This window comes from Telmatherina bonti (assembly GCF_933228915.1).
Source record: "Telmatherina bonti genome assembly, chromosome: 1".
NCBI classification, from domain to species: domain Eukaryota; kingdom Metazoa; phylum Chordata; class Actinopteri; order Atheriniformes; family Telmatherinidae; genus Telmatherina; species Telmatherina bonti.
Genome location: NC_136619.1, coordinates 37,432,860 through 37,458,513, shown reverse-complemented (window position 1 = coordinate 37,458,513; position 25,654 = coordinate 37,432,860). Strand labels below are relative to the sequence as shown.

The 25,654-nt window shown below is 37.6% G+C and overlaps 1 protein-coding gene across 1 annotated transcript; it reads right to left on the bottom strand.

Annotated features, from left to right (window-relative positions):
• Window positions 1-24,956, bottom strand: LOC306774601 (N-acetyllactosaminide alpha-1,3-galactosyltransferase-like; the record flags this gene model as incomplete). Its single annotated transcript, XM_079264708.1, has 4 exons — window positions 1-685; window positions 860-997; window positions 4,099-4,111; window positions 24,827-24,956. The coding sequence occupies 4 exons, from the start codon at window positions 24,954-24,956 to the stop codon at window positions 1-3; spliced, it is 966 nt and encodes a 321-aa protein (XP_079120834.1).
• Between the last annotated feature and the right edge of the window lie 698 nt (window positions 24,957-25,654).

Sequence of the window (25,654 nt, the reverse complement as noted above, 5' to 3'; positions counted from 1 at the left end):
CTACTGAGGACGGACCTTGTTATATTCTTTTGGCTCCCATATCAGGCGAGTGACCAGGATATCACTCTTGTCACCAATAATGGGGTCCCAGCAGTACTCAGGTGAGAGCACCCGGCTCGGTTTATGAAGCCAGAAGTACTTGTTTAGATGACTCTCATCATGCCACAGAGCCTCCACCTCATTCAGTTTATCCTCCATGATGCTCAGATGGCAAAAGTCTGCCAAAGCCTTCACTTTTTCCAACGATCCCCCAAAGATAGCAGCGTGGTAGTAGTAATCACCTTCCTTCATGTAAGCTCTGGATTTGGGTTGTTTGTCATAGGTGAACCTGTACTTTGGAAGTTTGTAAAAGTGGGCGTGAAGCAAAGCCACGGAGTCCCCGAGGGCTTCCGAACCAAATCTCCCCTGAAACTCCTGATCAACGTCAAAGCAGAAGACGTAACTGAACTTTCCTTGGAGTTCCGTGTCTATCATTTCTGATATGATCTTCATTCGCATCATGGAGATGTCCTGCCATCTGCTGTACCTTCGTACCTTGACAACTTGCAGGTCGCGCTGAGGATAAAGTTCAATTTTTGGCACCTTCTCTGGTGCATCTGTAAACACATAATATGTCACCGGTAATCCAGTCATAAAGTGCTTTTCTGCTGATGTTATGAAAGTGCTGAGGTAGGCCTCCAGGTACCTTCAGGAGACGGGAAGAAAAAAAAAAAAGGGAAAGATAATGGCAGTTAGAACAAAAACAAATATTTGTGTTCTTGTACAAATACACTGAATTAGTGTCTACTAGTTCATGAATGACAGGGTATTTAATAATGTAACCCACCTCCCAAATAACAGTGTTGACAGAAACACATACCTTCCCACAGCAAACACAGTCAGCGCCACGCTTGTATTGCCATCGTGATGCATTTTGTCATAAAGTTTGGGGTTGAACATTAACTCCCAGATGATAGGAGCACCCCAGATGGTGCGTGTCTGAACCGCCGGTCTGGACCTGAAATACAGAAAGGAAAGCCGCGAGGAAGTGATCAGGAAACCAACATTTTCCATCACTGAAGACAATTTCACACTTTAAACTGACTTCTTTTGCATTTTAAACACTCAAGTTACAGTTTTTGAGAGGCCTTTCATCTGGACATCTGACGTTAAATTTCAGTGAGTTTTACAGTTGTGCTCATATTTATTCATACCCTTTCATTAAAGAAGGAAAAAAACAGCTGCCGGTAAAATAAGCTGAAATTGACTAAAGTAATAAAAAATAATGTTCTGAAAATCATGACATTATTTTCTAATTCTGGTTCAATAGAAATATTTTTTTTAAAAAGCAAACAAATAAGATAATTTATTACATATTACATCACTCATAAATTAATATTTTGTCTAACAATCCTTTAATGTTTCCGCTCCAGTCAGGTGTTTTCTGTTCCTCTCAGTCAGACTTCTGCACCTGTTGACAGGTATTTTGTCCCACTGTTCAACAGAAAAGTGCTCTAATTTGTCCAGGATCCATTTTTTTTTTTTCCTTTCTTCAACTCAATTAAATGAAATAACAGTGTCTTATATTACTAAATTATATTTTTGCAAATTTTTAGTTATTGTACCTTTTTTTTTTAAGTCTCTTGTTATTTGAGTGACTGTTGTAAATTCAGCCTTTTCTTTAATGAAAGGGGATGAATACTTGAGCACAACTGTATCTGATTTAAATTAGTTTTAAAATTCATACCACAACTTCATCTTTGTATTTGCACCATAAATACGTCTTTGGTGGGGGGATTAGTATCCATTGTTATGATGACGGCATGTGTCACAAAGAGCCTTCGTCCCTAATTGGTTTGGTAGGATTTTCAGGTTTGACCTTTAAGTGTTTTAAATATTCTTTATTTTGCAATGTTCGATGTTTGAGGCCCAGAGCAAGAATTTCATTATTATTATTATTATTATTAGTTATAATTGCTGTTATATATATATATATATATATATATATATATATATATATATATATATATATATATATATTTTATAATTTACTATACTACTTTCTTAGTAGACTAAAGCAGATTTAAAACGGTATCAAGACTGATCAAAGAGTTTCACACAATAAAAAGAAAGCCAAAATGTTTAAAAAAAAAAAACAACATAAAATAGGTATAATCAGTCAATAAGTAGAATATTTAATTTGTGTAACGCCATGGCTCATTTTTCACTGTTAAACAGCTCCTGCAAACTGGTGTTTACCTTGCGTTAGAGCTGTTTTCACTGTTAACTTTGGTTACTCTGTAATGAAGAAACATGTTATTGTCTTTACACTTTGCTATTGGTAAACCTGCGAAGCCTGAAGAACTGCCACCTAGTTATATATATATATATATTTTTTTTTTTAACAAAAAAACCAAACAAACAGAATTGTACAGATAAAAAAACCAATAGAAAAAAAAAGAAATGTGTACATATACACTGATATATATCACTTTGGAACATCGTGATGCAGAATTTCACCAAACTTCTCTCCCATAAAACAAAGTGAACCATTAGCTATTTTATTGCAAAGAGGTTTAAATAACAGTTGTTCTCCATTGGGAGTTTACACAGCAACTTATTTCCCTTTCCCACGTCTACATATACAAAGCTAGGTGTGCAACGATACAGGCAGCCTACTGTACGGTCCGTACCTCGGTTTTGGGCCATTCGGTTTGAGTACAAACTTTATACATTAAGACCTTTAAATTTTTTTTTTTTTTTTTCTAAAACCCCAAAGTTATTTTTTTATTTTGTTAATAAAAGTTGAATTTCACAGTAGAAACAAACTGCACTAAATAGAATGCTTTTAAGTAATGAGCAAAAAAAACCTGCATAACATAATTCTTCCTTACATGTTCCACGGACAAAGCTTTTACTGTGGAAGCAGCTACCAACTGATATCAGATGTGCCCCCTCCATTTCAGCTTTTAAATCCTAGTTAAAAACTCACCTCTACTCCCTGGCCTTCTCCACACATTAATTACATGTCTGTCAGCAGGGATCATTTAAGTACGTTTTTTTTTTTAAAGTTGTGTTTGCTTCGCTCCTTTTCTTTCCTTTATGGTAGTTTTAACTCTGTAAAACACTTTGGTAGGTATATTCTGTGTTTAAATGTGCTATATAAATAAAACTTATTTGTTGACCACTTGCAATATAAAATGTGTATAAAATGTTATTTTTTTCTGAGAAGGTTTAGTAGGTAGGGCTGGGAAAATCAAATCAAAAAACAGTATCTGGGTTTTTTGCTCTACAATTTTAAACTTGATTTTTTGTTTAAAAAAATAAAATAAAAATAAAATTTTCTTTTCAAATATATAAAAATGATCCATTATAAAATTGTGGTCATTTTTATTGTTTTTATTGATCTATTTACTTGTCTTCTTTGGCGTTACAGCAGCAGAATGACGGTCTGGCTACTGTGTTGTTTTTTCCTAATTGAAATCAAGAAAAGTGACTAGCAAAAAAAAAAAGTTTTGTATATTTTTTTCTGTTTTTAGTCTACAAAAATCAGCAATATTGAAGAATAGTGAGAATTGCAATTTAAAATTGAATCGGGATAAATGCATATCGTCACAGCCCTACTAGGTCTTTTCAAAAGCATTCTCGACTGCATTTTTTTCTGCTATTGTCTGTTTGGGTTGCTCCATTGTGTTCAAAAAGCATTTATCTGGATTTTTATTTTTTGGGTACATTACTCATTAACTTTAATGCAAGGAGAAATGTTTTAAAACATGATTGGCAACATTAGCTTCTATAGACAGTTTTCACTCCGTACTTGACAGTAAAACCAAAAGGATCTTTCTCTGTGTTGATCAAGAATGACTTCATGACTCATAGGGAGGACACGATTATATGCTTTTCTTACCATTAATCATGGTATTATATGTTGCATATCATATAAAGCTCTACATACTGTGACTTTGCAGAAAAGATTTGTGAACCATACAGGCAGAGTGGCTAAAGCTGCACAACATTTGTGTGCTGTGTGCCACAGTTGACATGTTGGATGGGAAGGTATGCCAGAGGGTGTTTCAAAACAGAAAAGTGGACAAGGTGTGATCAGGGAGGATGGCTTACCAGCTTTTAAAGCCTGTCACATAAAAATTCAGTCAAGACAGAACACATAGAATATGTTTCAGGATAACCTCCACTTTAGCTTTGTTTGCCAAAGTAAACATAAATGCACAATAACAGTCAATTACATGATAATTTATCTACTACTACATAATACAGATGCAAATCCAAAGTCAAACTTCTTTTTTTTTTTTTTTTTAAATGGTTTGAATTCTTTAAACATGACTGACATGGGATGAGATTGCCATCATTTTATTGATGTTAGGGTGTCATGGTTTGTTGTATCAACACTTACATGGTCTTATTTTTTTTAACTGTTCATGTATAATCAACGTTTCTATGAACAGCTACACGAGCTTAGCTTGATGCTTTTCCCCTTGTTAATACATTCTTCAATTAGATTCTATAATGTATTTAGACAATGGACAGAAGTCCTGGTAGAGGTCCTGCAGCCTTTCCAATCTGTTCTGGCCCAAAATGCTGCCACTCAGATGCTAACTTGCACTTAAAAGAGAGTGCATCACATCAGCTTTGGCTTCTTTACAGTGGCTCCCTGTTAGTTTTAAAGCTGACTTGTTGTTGTTGTTTTTAAGTCTTTGAATGGGTTTGCTCCCTCTTATCTATCAGATCTTTTAACTCCACAAGCTCAGTGTAGATCTGCTGACTACTTTCTCCTTGTTTTCCCTTCTTAGTTTCAGCCAGTTCTCGCTCAAACTAAGAAGAAAAAAGCTTTTTCTATTGTCCCCTATACCTTTATATCAAGACCTCACCTGCTGTGGACATTTTTCAGTCTAGCTTTTAAACCCGACTGTTTTGGCTTTTCACTCTTTTACTATTTTAAAACTTGACTGTCTAATATTTAGAGGTGGGACTTCATAAAAAAAAACCTCACTTTTGATGAATCACATTTAATTCCATAGCAATATTTGCCCCAAAATTCAGCATTTTTAAATTTAAATGGATTTTAGTGGATGAATGAATCATATAGTAATTTTTTCAGTAATGTCTGGAAAAAATGTAATTCCATTACAATTAAATACAGTAGAAAAAAAACAGAAAATACCTCCTCTTCAAAACTGAACAGATCCAAAGTTAAAATGAGAGGCATGTGTACTCCTGCCGCTCACTAAGAATAAAATACATTCTTGTCGATCAAACAAAGCCTATAATTGTACAAAAACCACACCGCAACGTGTAATTGACACAGCTACATTAAAAATTTACTCCGAAGCTAGAATAGCTGCATATGGTCTTTTTTTCCCCCCTGCAAAATCTATAAATTTAAGTTTCTTCTTGTACCCTTGAAAGGTAAGATAATGATAAGAGCCACAGAAAATCTGATGACTTTCAGGTACAAAAAAAAACAACAAAAACTCATCTCTGGAGATTCAACTATCCCTTAAGTCATTGTTCTAGGTGTTAGGGGACTCAGAGTAAACACAATAAGGAAACATGAGACCAGGTGTAAGACGGCTTCGAGGCTTTTTAAATGGGCGGGGTACAGAGATGAAACAGAAGGAGACTCGTCACCACCCATACTGCTAAAAGCAACAGCTTTTTTCGCACCGTATTGAGTAACTGACTTATTTAAATTTAAAATGACACATTTTTAATAGTCAAACACCAGTACAATACTGACATGAATGCAAGTCTCCAAAACATGCATGATGTTTGGAATATATTCCATTTTCATGTATATAGTGACCAAAATGCCAGCGGTGGAGTAACTTAAAGGACCAACATAAATCTTTACAACACATTTGCAGGAAAAAAAACTCATCAATACAAAGAAATGAATGAAGAATTATAATTGTTATTTTTTTTCCAGTCTTCAGCTTGCCTAACAAATGCAATAGTACTGACTGGACTGAAAGATGGAGAACAGAACTGAAAATAAATCTAACAGTCTAAAAGTAGTTTAACAAAAGCTGTAGTTGAACGTGAAATCATACAAAGGACAAAAGATTTATTCTTCATGACTGCATGGATTCTGCTTTAAATTTATATTAGTGATTGATCAAAACTGAATCTTTTCTCTTTCTGGCTCAGGATTTTATAATAGTTGTCCGGGGGAGTATGGCTTCCTTCTCAAAATAAAATTATACATACAGACATGACCTGCAACAAAAAGCTTTTTGCTGAAAGTTGCATATAGAGGTTTATACACAAACGTAGAGATGTCACTCACAATAAAATATAAAAATAGAAGAGACCTTATTGAGTGATAATGTGTTTAAAAATGTAACAAATGTATCATGTTATAAGTTTTAATGTAAAACCGTAAAACTAATAGTATAATAAAGTCATACATTGTGTCGAAAACGTAGAATATATAAACTTTCATCTTTGAATAAGGAATCTGTTCCTGCAGCAGATCAGAGAAATATCTAATTTACTAAATGAGATTAAGTTACAGTACACTTCATTAGGAGAGACGGCGCATTGTTGACACTTTGGGGAGACTGATATTGTTGACGTTGCACCATAAAACCAGACAGGACTACGTTTTCATGGTGCCAACTTAAAATGAATCCTGAACAAAAATAACTAAAAAAGTTTTGTTTCCTCTTGACAGGAGAAATTTCCATGAAATGTTTCTTTTGCTAAAATATTTCTGCATACAGAAATTGTGTTATATATTCATACATGTTATATGTTTCACGTTGCAGTAAAACTGTCACATTATAACACAAGACTGTGATGCCATTTGATTCCCCAGACAACACAGCTGTAAAATACCTACACTCTAGTATTATATGCATGAACCTTCCTTAAAAAACTGAAGCATGCCTATTTTTTTTTTTTTTTTAAATGAGGGAGGACAATGGTGTTGCATATTTCATATTCTTGCTGCTAAAATACATGAAATGTAAACAAAAGAAAAAGGATTCCAAAACTGCCTGACTGTAAAAACATGAAGTGCTTTGTTAAATCTGTACAAGATTTGGTTTCATTTACCATTTAACTCATTTATTTCTTACTAGGTTTAGCGATAAAACTACAATGGTTTGGGCAACATTGCCTATTGGGTAGGTTAAGGCATCACACTGTTCTGTTTGTTCAATGAGCTTGAATTTATATTCCACAAATACACACAATGTGAAAGGTTCATTAGTTAACAGTACAGCATAAGTAACCCGGGAGCTTGTTTGTCAATTATTCTGTTTGCTCATTGAGTCAACGAAGACAAAGATAAAAATAGATCACAGTGGTTCCCTCTTTATATTTACACAGTATGTTCTCAACTTTCAACTACAAACACTACAAAAACTTTATTCTGTCACATCCAGTATTAAAGACACTGTCAAACTTTTGCCATTTTCCCGTCACGCGCCCCCTATCGACGGCCATCTTGCATCCTACCTGACCTGTCTGACTGCAACTTATTGAGTCATTAACAATTACAGATGGACAGGATTCTTGTTAGGATTTAGCAAGAAAACTTCAGAGAATTAGCAAATATTGTCAACATAACCAACTCTTTGGAAGTGGATGCCTGTTAGTTTTTCAGCAAAATACTGTTGATAAAACATTGGAATATGACATAATAATTGTATCAAAGACCAAGTTAAGCAGCACAAAAGCATTATAGATTTGAGAAAAACATTGCATTCTGGGCAAGAAGGTTTTGCAGGATTAAATAATTTTAGAAGTTACAAGGTTACAAGGTGAAACATCAGTTTGAAACCAAATGGAGCTGTGGCCTCAAAGTCAGGGTTTTTTCCACTTCATCACTTACAAAATGTTTTCTTTTTTTCAAAAAGCTTATTTAGACTTATTTAATGAGTAATTTACATGTTGTCCTCTTACCCAAAGTCAAGCGTGTTGTCCAATATGGTGACTATTTCTGATGGTTCTTCAATGTTCATTGGCAGATTCTTCATCAAGGCAATGTTTGTTAAATGCCTAATAATAAAAAGAAAGAAAATACTGTCTTAAGACTGGGTCAAAATAATTATAAATACATTCTGGTTAACCCCCATCCTCAATAACAGAGCAAGTATTATTTTCTTAAAAGAACTGCTGTTGAATTGTGAGATAATGAATCCATTCAGACACACCTTAAATACAGAGAAGTGAAACATGTAAAACCTAAAACGAACAGCACAAGGCAGGTAAATGTGCCAGCGATCCTCCCCATGTTCCTACAAGGAAACAAAAAACAAAAATAAAGCAAATTCAAATATACACCTATCGAACATTTACATCTCATTTATGATATGATTCAGAGAGACATCAGTGAACTACATTATGGAGACATATTGATGTTAACGGAGAAGCATGACATGGTGCATAAAAAAAGCAAATGTAGGCGTTGAGATAAAAAATAATCCTGAGTGCAAAGTTGCGTTTTTTCCCCCCCTAAAGTAAAAAAAAACACTAAAGCATGCTGCCAAAAAATTTAATGGGAAGGCCCCACTGAACCATTGTCTGTATAGTGATGAGACTGGATGGAAATAAAATTTAAAAAAAACAAAAAAACATTAAAATAAAAGAACAAGTGAAGAACAAACATCAAAATTAAATTAAAGTACAATACATGAGAAATATATAAAACCTACTAATAAAATCTGACTAAAAGCCAGACTAAAGAGATACGTCTTCAGTTTTCTTTTTAAATAGTCCAAAGTTTTAGGTGCTCTCAGGTCTTCAGGTAAGCCGTTTTACAGGCGAGGGTCATAATCATAAAAAGTTGCCTCCCTGTTGGCTTTGAAGATAAGATGGGTAAGAATGGACAATCAGCTTCCAAACAACAGCCTTTTTAGGAGCCCGTAGGGTCCGCAGCTTAAAGGACTCTGTCCATACTTACATCTGGGGTAAGAGTTCACGACCAAATTTCCATTTCATGTAGATTTTGCTCTTTAAGGCTATTGCTGGTAGGTTAAAGGTGAAGCAGGATGTAGTGTATGCCTCATTAGGGTTTATTCAGTAGTACATGCATAAACACACCTAAATAACCCAAAGCTCCAGATCCAGCTGTGTGCCAAGCGTAATGATGCAGCATAAACAGGACCTGTCTACATTAACAGGACAGTGAGATATAGTATTGTATCAGGGCTAGGTTGAAAAAAAATGAAAGACTACTGCTGCAAGAAGTCACTGTGAAGGCTACGACTAACAGGCAGACGTAAGCAGAATAGGGAGAAGGAAACTTTTCCAAATGCCAACTGGCAGGTGGAGAAAACGCAACAATCCCTACAATAAAAACCACTCAGAACAGAATAGCTCAAAAGATAAACTAAAGACATTGCCCAGATAAAAATGGATAAAAGAACGCAGACATATCCAAGGAGCTGTGGTACAAAAATCCTCCGCTGTCATACCTCCATGCAAAGGTGTGGAGGATTAAATCCCACTGGTGGATTGAGCTGGACATTCTGGAGGCTCCAATCCAGACAAAACACAAGTTTGTGAGATGGCATTACACAGCTAATGTGACAGGTGTTGAGCAGACAGGAGAAGACCCCGAAAGCTTTCTCTGTGATGCACAGACACTGGGAGCAATGGAGTGTGGATATGTGCATCACATAGCACGACAATGAATCCACTGAACAGAACTTGCTTCCTCTTCTCATTTGTGGTAAGCACAATGAGGTGGAGATGCTTTAAGGATTGAAAACAGGGTTACGACGCAAGACGCTGTCCCCTTGGATTCTGAAGCAGGAGCGGACAGAGAGAGCAAATAAATCACTGTCTTGGCTATGGTGGCCCTGAACTGTCAAAACAGATGGCATTGCCGTGATTTGACGCTATATAAATAAAGTTGAATTGAACTGATTTAAAAAAACAACACAAAAAGCAACATCATAAGTAACACTGCTTTTTATTATTTTTTCCTCAGGACCACCACCGTGGAATTCGCATCATCTGAAGTGAGCAGCGACGTACGCAACATCACGGGAAGTGAGCAGATTTCAGTCCTTACAGATGAAAAGCAGCAGACCTTTTCAAAAAGTCTGAGATGTTATTGTAACACTGATGGAAGAAAAAAATCATTTCAGTATGCACTATCATTATTGTGTCAACTGCGATATGTTAACCATAATGTGGGCTGTGTCCAAATGTTACTATTCCCTAAAAATGTTTTATTTCTCCGTCATGCATTTCATTATGTCTGTGTTGCATATTTATGCAATAAACAATTATTTATAAATGAAGTATCTATAGTTTCTCGCCGCTCCATTTGCCTCCATTTTTAACCTGCTGTCTCCAATTCATTGTGTTCTGTTTTGACCCGTCCAGTGACCACTGATGCTCACTAATTTTCAGTATGCATTATAATCAACCCATAGAGTACTTTACTCTCTGGACATTCGGATGAGGCTGATGTAGCGTAAAATTCTGGTAGATTTTCACATTCCAGTCGAACTCATATTTAAACTATCAAAACTAAGACATGTCCAGATAAAAGACAGCGTCTGGTCACCCCAAAATCCCGGTCATCCCCTTTTTTCACAACCAAAGTTGTAAGTTTCTGAGCACTTTATCACGGTAACAATGGGCTGAGATGGTCGGTTGGGTCCATGCAAATATCCACATACCATGAACATGCAATAATTCTTTATTTACATATCACAGTTGACACAATTGTTATATCGTGAACTGAAATTATTTTATTCTTTTTTTTTTAATACCATCGATGGTTTCTTTCTCTCTGAGCATGTGACACAGGGCAGGGCTGTCTACCGACTTGCTGTGCTGTCTTAATGATTAAGATGGTAGACCAGATCACTTTCAATGGTTGGAAGCCCCGCTCCAAGAAGCGCTGCTTTAAAAAGCTGGCCAAACCTGTCATCGGGATACAGGTAAACACAGGCACCTCAGATTACCTGGTTCAGCAGCCACTCCAGACTGGTACACTCTGATGCCCACAAAAGAGGCCAGACTGGATCATGGCGGCCAGCATGCTCAGAGGAATTTTTTTCTCATGTCATCTGGTGGTGGTGGACCCTGCGCTGGTGAAATTGTGAGGTTTTTAAATGCCACAGCCTTTGATGATGCTGAGTAATCCACAGAGGAATGCCCCGTGGGAATGGAATCTGAGGCTGATATGAGGACCCTCGATGTCTGGTTCAGGCAGGTCAGGTTCTTCTGGAAAGAGGTGTGGAGCACAGCTTGAGTTATAGGGGTCATAGGGAGGAAAAAACTCCACCAACTCCCTCCTAGGTAGGAGTCGGTCAATAATGGTGTTCAGTGTATATTCTGTGGCAGGAAAGTCCAGTCTATCTAGTCGCAACCAGCCTTATACTTGAGGCAGAGGTTGAGCTCAATCAGTACACTAGCAGTCAAAGCTTTTGACACTCCTCTCTGCAGCATGCAGAACTGCGGTGAGCAATTCCTGCCAAAAGCAAGTTCTTGTTAAAGTGTCTAGACAGAAAAAAGGGATTCATAGCAACTAAGACTGCAACAATTGGTTGACAATGAAAATTCATCAACGCGAAATTTTGTTGACGTGTCACGTTATAAACGTTCATAACGACTTTGCGAATAAAACAGTGTGCAAGGCAACTCAACGCTATTTACTAACCACAGCTTTTCAGACAGTATAAAAACTCGAAACACCAAGCAAATGATGCAGCGTCATTTACGCAGCGTCTTTGTTTAAACAACAAAGAACACAATGATAGCGTTGCAACCTATTTCCAAAGTTTGGGGATATTCACACTAAAAGTGTCAAACAGGTGAAATGAGTAGTCTTTCCACGCAGAGTTGACGAACCACGGCAGCACGACAGTCATGCAGGAGCATGTGAAACAAAAGCATCCCGGAGTCGTGGTTTCCAGCATTCCAGATGGCAAAGTTAGCATTACCGAGTAGTGATGTGCTGTTGTTACCTCTGCCAAAGAGGTTATGTTTTTACCGGCGTTTATCTGTTTGTGTTCACAATAACAAAAAGAGTTATGGATAGATTTTCATGAACTTTTCAGGAGTTGTTGTAAATGTGACATTATAGAAGTGATTTAATTTTGGTGTTGATCCGGCGTACCGTATGGATTCAGGAAAACTTTTAAAGGATTCCGGCCCTTGTTTACCTTACAAAAAAGGCTTTTTCAAGATGTAAATTTCAATGCAATTCTATGAAAATTAAAATGTTAAAATATTTTATTAGGGTCCGAGCTATACAAAGTATAGCCGGAGCCTATTGTTGAAATGTTTATTATTTTTATAAGTACAACTCGCTCAATTTTGACCCCCTTAGCCCCCGTGAAAAGTTGCGAAACACCTCAAGCCTGGTAACAATAGCAATATTCTTGGATCCGCATACACTTCAATGCAAAAATGTTAATGTACAACATTCTGTGTGAAAGTTTATATTTGAATTTTAACAAATGTCTTAAACTTCACACCATTTCTTTGCTTTTATTTTCTGCCTTTTGTGTTGCTGTTTACCATTTCTCCAAATTTTGTGCGTATGCCAGGGTCAGAGTTGGCATGGAGGCAGGGACATTTCACTGCCTAGTCGTGTGTATATAAATCCCAAAAGTTAACTATAATTTGCGTACGCCGGGTTTTTTTTTTTCGTGCGACAGCTTTATAAATGAGGCTGTTGATCTTTACCGATCTGCATTCTGGACATCCGTGCCAAAGGCATCAAGCTTGCAGTACAGCAAGATGACTATGCTTGTGCAGAGTAAGGAGCTAAATGTTCCTTTGTACACCCAGTGTGAATATAGAGAAATATAATGCTGTGACATTAACTAATAAAGGGATTCTAGCAAAGATGCACAAAAAGTAGGAAAAAAAAAATCCAAAAAGTAATGAATGGCATCCAGAGCAGGGGTGGCAAATGCTGATTTACGAGAGTTGCAGTCCTGTAGGCATTGCGAGTTTACCTGCTGCCGCATACCTGATTCAAACCATTGGCTAATTAGCAGACTTGTGCAGAGCTGGATGTCAAGTTTTGCATAAGTCTGCCAATTAAGTCTGATATTTTCTGGCTTTGGGGTCGCAGTTTCTCCAGATTCTGTGCGTATGCCAGGGTCAGAGTTGGCGTGGAGGTAGGGACATTTTACCGCCAAGTTGTGCTTTTATAAATCCCAAAAGTTGACAATAATTGGCGTACGCTAGCTTTGTAAATCAAGGCCCCTGGAGAGGAAGAGAGTCAAGAAAGGCCAGCTCTGTCCTGGGCTGCCCACTGGAATCTGCGGAGGAGGTGGGTGAGAGATGTATGTTGGTCAAATTTACATCCATCATGACCAACACCTCTCACCTGCTGCACCGGACCATGGGGGAGCTGAGCAGCTCCATCAGCACCAGAACAAAACATCCTTGTAGGACACCAGGTCCTTCATTTTCACTGCTCTCCCACTGTACATCTCATCTGTACAGTCATAATGCTATGTTGTTACTGTATTTTTGGCACTCACAACTTCACTTTAAATGCCTGGTTTACACCAAAGTCCAGTGTTTGGAGTCCCTTTGTCAATCATCCTGGAATGATGGCAATCTCCAAATTCTTTTGCTTCACTTGGATTTTTCACAGTAGATTTTACACACAGGGTTTAAAGGTGCACCGCCAATTTTTGTAAAAATGAAAGGATTTTTAAGTGCTCCTTATGATGGTGCGGAAATTATGGTACTTATTTATAATTTGCTTTGCAATACCTCCATGATCATACTTTTTTCATATTCGACTATCCCCATGTAAATATATATATATATATATATATGGATTGTGAGGTTGTTTTTATTTACACTTTTATTCATACGCAAGTCTGAATTTGTGTGCTATTTTTATATTTGTTGTGATGCATGTTCATTTTTTCTGTTGCTTCCTGCACTTTATCATGTCAGAACTGCTATAACAAGGGAATTTCTCCACTGTGAGATTAAATAAAGTCTAAGTCTAAAACAGCCACTTATTTCAGAATTAAAATTAATTCAGGATTTTCATTTCATTTAGAACTTACTGTCTACATTAGGGGTGTCAAGCTCCGGTCCTTGAGGGCCACAATACTGCAGGTTTTTACATGTATGCCTGCTCAAACACACCAAACTCAAATTAACAAGTCGCTATGCAGATGTTTATCAGCTGCTGGACCCATTATATTTAAGTTAGGTCTTTTAATGCAGTGATACACTGGAAACCGGCAGAGCAGCGCCCCTTGAGGACTGACTTTAGACACCCTGGTTTACATAGTAATCTTTAATTAAAAAATAAATAAAATAAAAAAATTGTACTTTTATTCCGAATTCAAGAGGAATTAAAACTCATGTAAACCATCAATCAAGTCAAAGGCTACCATAGCCTCAATAAAAATGTAAATATTTAGTCAGGGTCTACATTAATACCTCATACTGGGAAGCACCCAGCCACGAAAAAGACATGCACACAATGTACCTCATGGCTGTCAGATCATGCCTTTTCAGTTTCCCAGCAAACAATCTTTGAAGGTGAAGATACAAAGGTGGCTGGCTGGGAGAGCTGCACCTATAATGAAACAAAACAAGTCATCTTACATGCAAACCAACCAGGTGTTGTCAACTGACTGAACTGCCTCTTCTGATGTCGGCAACACACACACCCATGCACACAAATTCCCTGCATGTCTTACTTAGCATCAACCACAGTAACTTTCTTAAAAATCCACTCTTGCAAGTATCCACACTCTCGCAATGAGCTTTCACATTATAATTTCCACCTCATTTTGCAACATCATTGAAACTAGTGTGGTTTGGTATTAACATTTGAAACACAATATTGTTAAAACATCAACTATTGAAAACATCTTTTCATACAAGTTGCTTTGGACATGACACGACATATTTGAAAAGAAATTGCTGAAGCTCATAACATTAAACAAAGAACCTTAATAGTGAAACTAATCAAATTTAGAGGAAATTGATAACAGTAATGAATTTAAAGATAAAAACTATTATAACAATCACACACAGGCTGGAGATTGGGTTAAATACCTGTTATAAACTCACAATTTGAACATTTAACAGCGTCTACGGGACAACAATTACACACAACGTGTGCAGCTTCCTGGACGAAAAAAAAACCCCCAAAAAACAAAATGGAGAAAATTGCCATCAAGCTCTGACTACGAAAAAAACAATCTAACTGATAAGAAGCAGCCTGACGCACTTTGTAACCTTTGATTAGACACAAGTACCTCCAGTAATTTTTTTTTTCTTTCCAATTATATTTTAGGCGAAGATGCACTTAAAGAATATCACGTCATAATGTCTGGATTTATCCGAATTCTGACTTTAAAAAACAGGTATAATCATCGCTTAATGAGAGAATGAGATATAGATGTGATTCCTAAAACACAAAACCGATTTCATCCAATTTGTTTGTCAGAATGGTTGAGGATTGTAATAAATTCAATTGGAAATCTCCAAATGACACGGTCTGCATCACTGCGGAAGCGTGTCGACGACCAGAAAAGAAAAACGGACAGGTATAAAGGTTTTAATTGGATAAACTTATTATTTAACTCATCTATTCTTCCAGTTGAAATAATATTTTATGCTCAAAATGAATTTTCACGTTATTGCAACATACATAGTCTACCTGCCTCGTTATATTAAAAAAAAAAAAAACCTCTCCACACTTTATAATAAAATAACTTTAAAATTTAAAAGCAGTTCCAAAAAGGCAAAACAAATGACAAAAAACGACTTCAGCCAAGCGACATAAATTACAGGTGCAGTATAATAAGCGCCAGCTGGGGGGAAAAAAATCGTGTCAAGCTGCGTGATTAAGCTGGAAAATAAAGGTAACTTTACCACCTGATGTTTAAAATGGGGAAGAAAACACTCCGTTACAACTCATTTTAAACTATTTCAATAAATACGCACAGTTTCTAGTCTGCTTTGTGTTTTCAGAGTACAACAAACAACAAGAAAGCCACGCTTTCGCCGTTATTTTAATTATTATTATTTTCTTCCCCTATAAAACATTTTTTTTGTGTTTAACGGTCCAAATTGCACGGATGCCTATAAGGCAGATAATAATGAAGGACTTACTGTGAGAAGCTTTTCTCAGATTCCAAAAAGCCTCGATAAACAACCCCCTGTCATGAACTGGATTGACAAAACTCTCCTTTCCTTGCGTTTTACCAGACAAGCTCCTGCAGTGAAGGCAAACGGTAATCTCTACCTGGAGCCCATCTCAGGGTGGGGCCTGTGAAAGCCCCGCTTTTGTTTGATTGTTTAGTTGTTTGCAAGTGTGTGTGTGTGTAACCTTTTCGAATTTCTAATCGATTGAGGTCTTTAAAAAATTCTGTCTAGCTGATTGAAGAGGCTTAGAGATCAACACTTTGCGCATTTATAATGGGCGCTCTTGGCGTTCCCGGTCACCCCTCTAAGTTTTGCCAAATGGTTTACTCCACACCTCAACTGAGCTACTTATGTGGAGAGCGTTTATCCAGAGAAATTTCTTCCTTTTTCTAAGGAAACAAAATATGGATACGAAGGGAAAAATAGAGAAAGAGAAAACTAAGTGAAAATTGAGTACAAATTTCCCTTGAAACAAGATGAGAAGCACACCTGAACTAACACACAGTTTGAGCTGATAACAGCCTACTGTGATTCATTTTGGCACAACACAGATGAACTAATCCATGTTATTACCTCTAATCATTAAAAATAATCACTAATCTCATTGTAAAAATTTCTCAGCTTTATGCTCAGCCCTACGGAAGTATACAAGCATAACACATTTAGTGTTTGTTTATTAATTCTAAGTCCAGTATGGTTGGGATGCCACTGTCATCATGTTGCCTAAAAAACTGAATACACCTGATGTCCCAAATCATAATGCTAACAACAAATGGCCATCATTTTGTACTTAATGAAATCAAACAGAAGAGGGGAGTACTCCAACTAAAGCCATATATATATATATATATATATATATATATATATATATATATATATATATATATATATATATATATATATATATATATAAATAAATAAATAAATAAATAAATAAATAAATAAATAAATATATATATATATATATATATATATATATATATATATATATATATATATATATATATATATATATATATATATATACATAATTAAGTGCATTGACTAGAAAAGAAGGGAGTGCCATCATTCAGAATGGCATCCAGCTATATTTTTTTTTTAGAAGAAAAACAAAGTGCAGTACAAAGCATGACTCATGTATTTGTTCATGTAGCTTATCAAAAGATTTATTGCATTGTAAATATAAATGTTTAACCTTTCAGTACCACTATAACTATAATATATTAGTAGTAGTGAAGTTTGACATCAGGAAGTGGTCTTCAGTTTCAGAAGCAGCAGTTGCATCAAATCAAATCAAACTTTTTTTATGAAGCACTTTTCTTACAAGTAAATGTAACACAAAGTGCTTTACACATTATAAAAGCATGACAAAGAATAAACCATCACCCTGCCCTTCCCACACAGTCAAACACACCCACACAACCAACACCCACCTTAATAAACACACATTCCCCTAGTTATGTGCTGCTGAACGTGGTGGAGTCCGGTGAGGTCACACTATCACAGGAGCCGTCTGCATCAGAAATCGACCAGACCACGGCAACAAGGGCACTTGGTCAAAAGACCAATGACGTGAAAGGCGCCCCCATAGCCATAGCCAACATGACACCCGGATCAGAGGGCTCCCTCTGATGAACACGGGAAAATATGCTAAAATAACAAAATACATAAAGTTTATGAAACATGGTGAATCAGATGGAGTAATTTGAAGTTTGTGCGAATTGGGATTAAATAAATGGTCGATTGTGGAAAATAGGACTTTAAAAATTTGCTAATGACTATTGATTAAATTGGTGAAATAAGAATTTCTTTTCTTTTTACTGGCAGCATTTCTAAATATTCTCATCTGATCACAAAAAAATTAGTGGTTAATTGTTATGTTAATTTTCCTCCATCTTCTCTTTGGTGCCCTGCATTTTTCTTTTCAGTTTTTTTTTTTTTTCATTTTTTTTTTTTATTTTCACAGCAGAGGCAGATGGCTGCCTGTTCTTGGGCCGGGTTCTGCCGGAGGTTTCCTTCCTGTTAAAATGGAATTTTTTCCTTCCCACTGTCACCAGTGTGCTTGCTCAGGATGGGAGATTGAGTTGGAGCCTCCAACTCAATCTGTTGGTTTCCTTATATAGGCTATTATGAATTGGCTTCATGATGTTTTTTTTTCCTGTCTGTAAAGCATCTTGAGATGGCATTGCCATGATTTGACGCTAAATAAATAAAGTTTAATTAAACTGAATTGAATTTGCCAGTAAGTTTAGCTTGTACCATGTTTTGCTGTGAGTGGAGCAACCAAATCAATGCTAGTCTGGTGTCTACTGTTAAAACGGTCAACAATAAGGGGCAGGTAAAACAACTGAATCACATTTATTTAAAACAATAAGAAAATTTGCAGCCACTTCAGGGTTTATATAGTGTTACCTCACAGTTTGCACCGACGTCTCCCGCTGTATAAAACCAGTGACATTGAGGAACACACAGTAGCGGTCAGACACAGCAGCAGAGAACACAAACAGGTAGACAGGCCATGGCTAATAACCCGGTCCAGAGTGTGTTCTCTGTTATAAGTTGGCTGTGTGACATGTTGAGTTAAGTCCATCAAATTAGGCATATTTAAAAATTCTCTTGAAATAGGGTCTGAAGTGTAGGTTAAAATCACTGATCATGCGAGGGTGGATGATTGATAAAAACTTGTTGATAAATTAAAACATTTCTTTGGTGGTCCACAAATTGTGGCACAAAAAATTAAAGAGCCAAAAGTGGTGCAGTGATCAAATGAGGCTGGTTTGGAGGTAAGTGAATTTGTGGCAGTAAAAGCTGTTGCACCTCGTTCCCTACCATTTCTGACTGAAAGAGAAAAGCTCAAATTTGGTGGAGGCTTCAGCAAGAACTACAGGATGAGGTGCGTCTGTGTCCATCCAGGTCTCAGTCAAAGAAGACAATTAAGAAGGCATCATTGTGTCCAGATGATCTCTGAGGACATGAGACAAAGTTAGCTCCCACACTTCACAGTTCAGGTTAAATATATTTAAACTGTAACGTAAAATGTTTGTTTACTTTATTCCAAGAGTGCTTTTTGCCAGTAATTCTTCCGTGCTACAATTGCTCTGCTGCAAACAACTGACCCTTCCATCTGTTACCTGCTCCTGTGAAAAGACTTGAGATGTAAGCATTAGTAATCTTGTTGAAAGTTGCTTTTGCCCAGCCCAGCCCACTTTGAGCCTTTTTAGACAATGTATTTGTTCACTACATTTGAAGATCTCAAGATAACTGCAACAAGAATGTCACGGCAAGCTTTCGTTGGAATGTTTGAACAGTGCTCTAAACTCTGGCCTGGTAAGTACATAATTGAAGCAACTGTCTTCAAAACTGACATAGTTTTATTTGCATTAATGGTTTTAGAATCTCTCTTAAGCTCTATCAGAGTAGTGACATATATAAAGACAACATGCAGAAATTGTTCATGGAATGGTTTTATGCAAAATTTTAGGTTGAGGTCAGGTGCATCAGTTTCAGTGTCCTGCACACCTTCATGTTGACTTTTGCAGTGGATGGAAATCACAAGCTTTAATGCTTTAAGAGCCAACTGGGGTGTACAAAATTGTTGTCAACTTAAATTTGAGATAGTCATAGATGTAACTTTTTTTGTCACTGGTCACACTGCCTGGATCAAGCGTAAAGTAGAAAAACTTGACCGGACATTTGTCACATGATACATGAATGAGACCAGATCGATACTCTTATACTGTTTTTGACAGGCTGTGTAACAGATTTCCAAGCCATCTGAGGACTTTGAGAACTGATTTGAGAGTTGTTGGTAAAGGAAGACACAATCCAGCAATGGATTGTGTTTCCTATGTCTGCATGTTGGTCTCTGATGGTCTAGACTGGACTGCAGGTACTGGGAAAATGTCATTTTATGAACAATGGAATCATCATGCATCAGCATCATGTCAGATATTTTCTTACTTTTATCTTTTTTATTCATTTGCTCCTACATTCAGTTAAGAGACAGAAGTTAGTGTGTGTGCACGCGTGTGACTATAAATGGCAACATGAGTGTGTTTTAAATAGCTATGTCATCAATTTTTTGGTGTTTGAAGGCTTCCTTTGTTTTATTTGTATGACATGTTTTACAATGTAAAGCACTTTGTGTTTTGTTTGATTTGTTTACAGGCTGGATAAAGCTCAGAAAATATTTCTATTACAATGAAGTACTGTTGTTTGAAATCATGCAACTGATCTGTGCAGGAAACAACATGTTCTTCCCTACTCGAATGTTTAGTTCCATGTAAACTGCTACCTGGAGACAAGTCAACCCAATACGGAAAAGTCAGGAGAGATACACTATACACAAAGCAGAGTACTAGTGTAGAATTAGTGTCGCATTACATAACAGGAACTGACATTTTAGACGTTAAGACTCTTGTATGTGAAGCAGAGTTTAACCCTCCCCTTTGGAATAAGCTGGTATCAATAATGTAAATAATGAACAGATGAAGGAATGGCTAAAAATTTGCAGTGGTTGATTTTCAAATTTCATTTAAGCTTTTAAATCAAAACAGCATCAGGTTCTCTGTTACCAACAGTCTCTTGGGTTGAAGGGCTGAGAATGCATCTGGATTAATTCTACAATCAGAAGTTTTGAAGAAGATTTGAACATGTGGCCAACTACATTCGCTAAAGCCCTGTTAGCAAACCTCTTTGTATTTCTTCTGATGATCCATAGTGATCTGTTTGCACTTGTACTGGACAGGTAGGTCCTTTTTTTCCTTAACAAATCCACTGTTGCCATGTACTGCCTGCACAAGCCATAATGTTGCTGTTACGTGTTTAAACTGTGATTTAAGATATTTTGGAGTGATTTTCCATGTTCAAGTCTTTAACTTTACTTGAAAGAGACCTCGACAGTGATCTAATCTGTGATTACTTAAGGATTCTTTAGAGGTCAGGCCAGACTTTTTTTTTCTTGTGACTAAAACATGTGCTAGGAGAAAATGCTGCTATTTACTGTCCTGTTGCATCACATGACTGGTGTTTTTACTGTTGTCGCATTTTGTTTGCATCTGACCACACTGGCTGAAGTGTATCTCCCAATAAAAATGATCAGTTTTTATTTAAAATTCAAAAACAACAACAGCTACACAACAACCAAAAATGTACAGTGGTCCTTCGCCATATTCATCTTCTGTGGTCTCACTGTTTCGCACATTTTTTTTAAAAAGAGTAGCACCGCATATTTAAGAAACCTATATGCAAATCCTATTTTCACCACTTTATGTCCCAATTTTACTGTAGGAATCATCCCACTGTGCTTTGTTTCTTGATTGGGTTGGTAAACAACTGAGCTCAGCTTTAATTCTGTGAAAAACGACGTTACAGATGAGGGTGTCATGAAAGCGGCAGGTTACACACTACAGGTCAAAGGTTTGGATGCATTTTTTCAATTAGATTCAATGAGTATGCAAGTTTATTAAAATGTTTTTTTAGGCATTTTAGGCAAATTACATCACCTGTCAATCACAGTGAAAACTTTGAAAAGGGGATTTACCATATGATGTAGAGGGATGAAGCTGAAAGTGCAGATTATTAAGAGACAAAGATAGAAAAAGCAGAGACAGTAGAGTTCTGTTAGTGTGTAGGAGAAAATTTTATATTGGGATTGATATCCATGAAGCCAGCACATCTTACCTGTATTGTTTGCACCTGATTTTATTTTTTAAGGATGAAATTTGAGAAATTCAAGCGATCACAAAAAACAATCTAGCTTCTACAGCAATGTTTTTCCTTTTGTGGAATCCACCAATAAACCTTCATTACCACAGAAGACCTTGTGGTAGCTGCTCTTATTGTTCTGGAAGAGAAGATGCAGGATGAAAATGCAGCAGAAAAACTAAAATCTGTCCAATGAGACAGTTTGCTCCCTGCCATGGACTGGTGAGCTGTCCAGGGTGTACCCTGCCCTTCGCCCAAAGACTGCTGGGATAGGCTCCAGCTTCCCCGTGACCCCTTCATCAGACTAAGCGGTTAGGAAAATGAATGAATGAATGAATGAATCGGTTTGCTGTGGGATTAAGACAAGCTGAACGAACATTTTTGAACATGTACAACTCTTTTTCAGTCCAACTGGTTGCATCTACAGGGCTCTGTGGAACTAGCTAAGTCAGTGGGGTTGGTGGATGAGGGTCTTGTAAGAGGTCTGCTCTGTGGTCCCCTGTGATTGCCCATCCACATTTTTTTAAACTCAAGCTCAACTCATCATACATTTAGAGCCTTGTGGGGTGGTAAATGGTCTGCAGGTTGGTGGTTGAGACCCACGCAGGTGGCTTTCCCCACCACCCCTCCATGACTGCACTCCCCTCAATTTTAAGTCCATCTCTCTAGAGGAAGTGTTGATCCAGTGTGGTTTTGTCAGGTTTCTGCCGGCCTTTGCTGGGAAAAATTCATTGGGGATGGTTGAACCAATCCAAATATTGATAGTATCGATACCAAGGCAAATATCAGTGTTGCACACTTGAACACAAACGACTCCCAAGCATGCTTGAGCAAAGAAACATTACATCCACTTCATTTCTGTGACACAAACAACATGCATTTCAACAGGTAGCTGTACGTAATGAACTACGTGGCTTACAGAGCACTTCCTTGTTTCAGTCTCAAGGACCCCCTAAGCCACCTAAGAGAAGCTTGTGTAAATTACTCATATTAAAGCGACCTCCAAGAGCATCTGAAGTAATAAGTGTATCTTTTTGTATATCTGAAACTATGAAACAAATCAAGCTAAACACACATCAGAGAGAACAATCATAATTAAACATGTTTTCTGCAAAAAAAAAAGGAGTGAGGGGGTGGAGGGGTTTAATGCTCTTAGCCCAGTTGTCTGTCCAATGTCCCTGTGGGTCTCCACATCAGTATCATTTGATACAGACTATCAATATTTTACTTGTAGAGGGTTTCGGGGCAAAAAAACCAAAGAATGTGAATGAGACCAAGCTGGTGGGTCTTTGCTTTTGTTGAACTAACATGAACCATTGACTTCATTTTTCTCAGACAGTTGTGTTTGATACAAGGGAATAACAGAGTTACTTTATTTATCCTACTGGATCCTGTCGGCTCTTAGGCCCCTCATTGCTTTCTTTTAATGTTTCAAGGCATGGTGGTGGCCTTCTCATGAATGCATGATTCAACCTCAGTGTGCGTTTTCCTGTTTCTACTTGCTTTCTTCTAGGTGATATTGACGTATGTGTGTCTGTGTATCTCTCTCTGCCGACATTAGACATGATTACCTTCTCTGGACATTGTACAGTGTTTTATTTTTGCTTCATGTCTAGACATAGTCTAGACTGGTCCTCAAGTCCCAGTGTCCTGCAAGTTTTCCTAGAGTCTCTGCTGGAACACAACAGACTCAGACAAGCTCTGCATATGTCTGCTAAATACACATTGATTTGAATTAGGTGTGTTGCCTCTGGGATGCTTAGAAAATCTGCAGGACACTGGTCCTCGAGGACCTGGAGTAAGGATCCGTGGAGTACAGGGCACGTTCTAAAACATCTAAAAAAATAAAATAAAAAAAGTAAAGAAGTAAAAATAAATAAATAAATAAATAAATAAACAAAAATAAAAATAAAATAAAACATCTATTTTCAGTTGAACTGAGGAGCCTGTACTGTTGATGTCGAGCGGGATAACATGCAAGTTAAGAAGAACAATGAGAAGAGGAGGTGCAAGCTTTTTCTGCCCTGCATTCTTATGGGGAACGTCAACTCGCTGCCAAACAAGCGTGATGAACTGGAGGGACTTGTTAAGAACCAACGCCTACACATAGGTGCAGTTTGATAAAGTCTGTTTGGGTCATTGTTAAACAACACGCCAGTCTCATGCTTTAATATGCGCGGCTTCACAGTTGTGTTTACAGAAACTGATCCAAAGAGGAGCAGAAGATGGAAAGTTGGCTCTCTTATTCTTCTTTTTTAATCAGAGATGGGTTTAACCTGGAATATGACTGTTACAGAGACGGTATGCCGTCACGGACATTGACATTGAACTGCTTTCAGTTAGTTCCTTTATGTACTGTATGTAAGTGGAGATTCCACATGTAGTACTTGTGTGTTGTTTACATTCCACTGTACCTCTCTGTCCTCCTGTCTGACTGACTTTGTGCATTATGTGGTATGAGAACTGTCCGACAAATGGAGATCGGACACCAGATCTGTTCTACATCAACCTGAAGGAGCACACAAGACTGTAACTCCTCCACCACTGAGCACATCTAATCACTGCGCAGTGTATCTCCAGCTCGCATACAAAACCTTTTGTGCAGAAGCTTCCTGTCACAGCTAGAACTTTCAGAAGGTGTTTACCAGAGGAAAGGGATGCACCGAGAGACTGCTTTGATTACGCAGACTTGGATCAACAGCTGGAGGAGCAGGAAATGGACATAGACAGGAGAGTCAACATCATTACAAACTACATCAATTTCAGGAACAACCTTGAGTCAACAGAGAGAGACCAGTTTAGTACTGCACAGTACTATCAAAACAACAAACGGCAGGTCATAGTGACATTACTGGTCTTCTGAACCAGAGAAAATGGGATTCCATGTGTGCAATGAGAGCTTAACATGTCACCTACACATGCTAAGACAGCTGGAGAACTAAGACACCAGGGAGATGCAAAAGGGAATGCAGAGCATCAATGACTAGTAACTCAAGTTTTGGCCGTGAAGCACCTTCCACATCTTCTGCTGATCCCTTCATCTGCTTGGCTACACCTTTCACCTCCACTTCCATGGCTGCTCTTTTCACTTCCACCTCTGCAGCTACACCCTCCACCTGCTTGGCTGCTTCCTTCACCTCCATAGCTGCAGCCCCTATTCTATGTGGCTACCACCTCTCTACTGTCTCTCTTGCGGAATCGCACCAGTGCTTCTGTGACAGACACCAAAACCAGTTTTGCTGCTCCCTTTCCACTGCTTCCTTGGCTCTGTTGTGTATTTGTGTGTCTGTTGGTCTGGTCTCTGCCAACAAACAGCATACTGGATGGGGCAGAGGAGCCTTTTTTGTGATCAGAAAGCTCAGGTCCATCAATCTGCAGGCAGCAAATGTTCCATCACAATCTCTGGTGAGGGAAGGACACTGTGGACAAAGAGACCAGTGCTGTGCTAGGGAGGGAGCTGGACACTATTGGAACTGTGATGGAGCAGCACTACTGCAGCTGTCATGCTTCTTTCAGTCAATTAGTCTTTTGCTTTCTTCTATGTTTGGCCCTCTGTTAAGTTGGATTTCCTGGTAAAATAGCATCTTTGTTTTCTCTGCAATAAACCATTGGTTAAGACTTTGATTCAGTTGCCCGATTCCTGACTGCTCTGTAATAATCTGTCCACTTCCTGGAGTTAAAGTGTGCATGTCTACATGGCTACAAGCCAGTGCCACAGGCTCTGAATGGAGTGTTTTCATGTTGATTAGTAAACATGGTAATAAAGCAGAATGATGAGATCCCTGAAATAATGGAACAAATCTTAAGCGATTTTTGTGCCCTTGGCAAAATTGTGATTTGT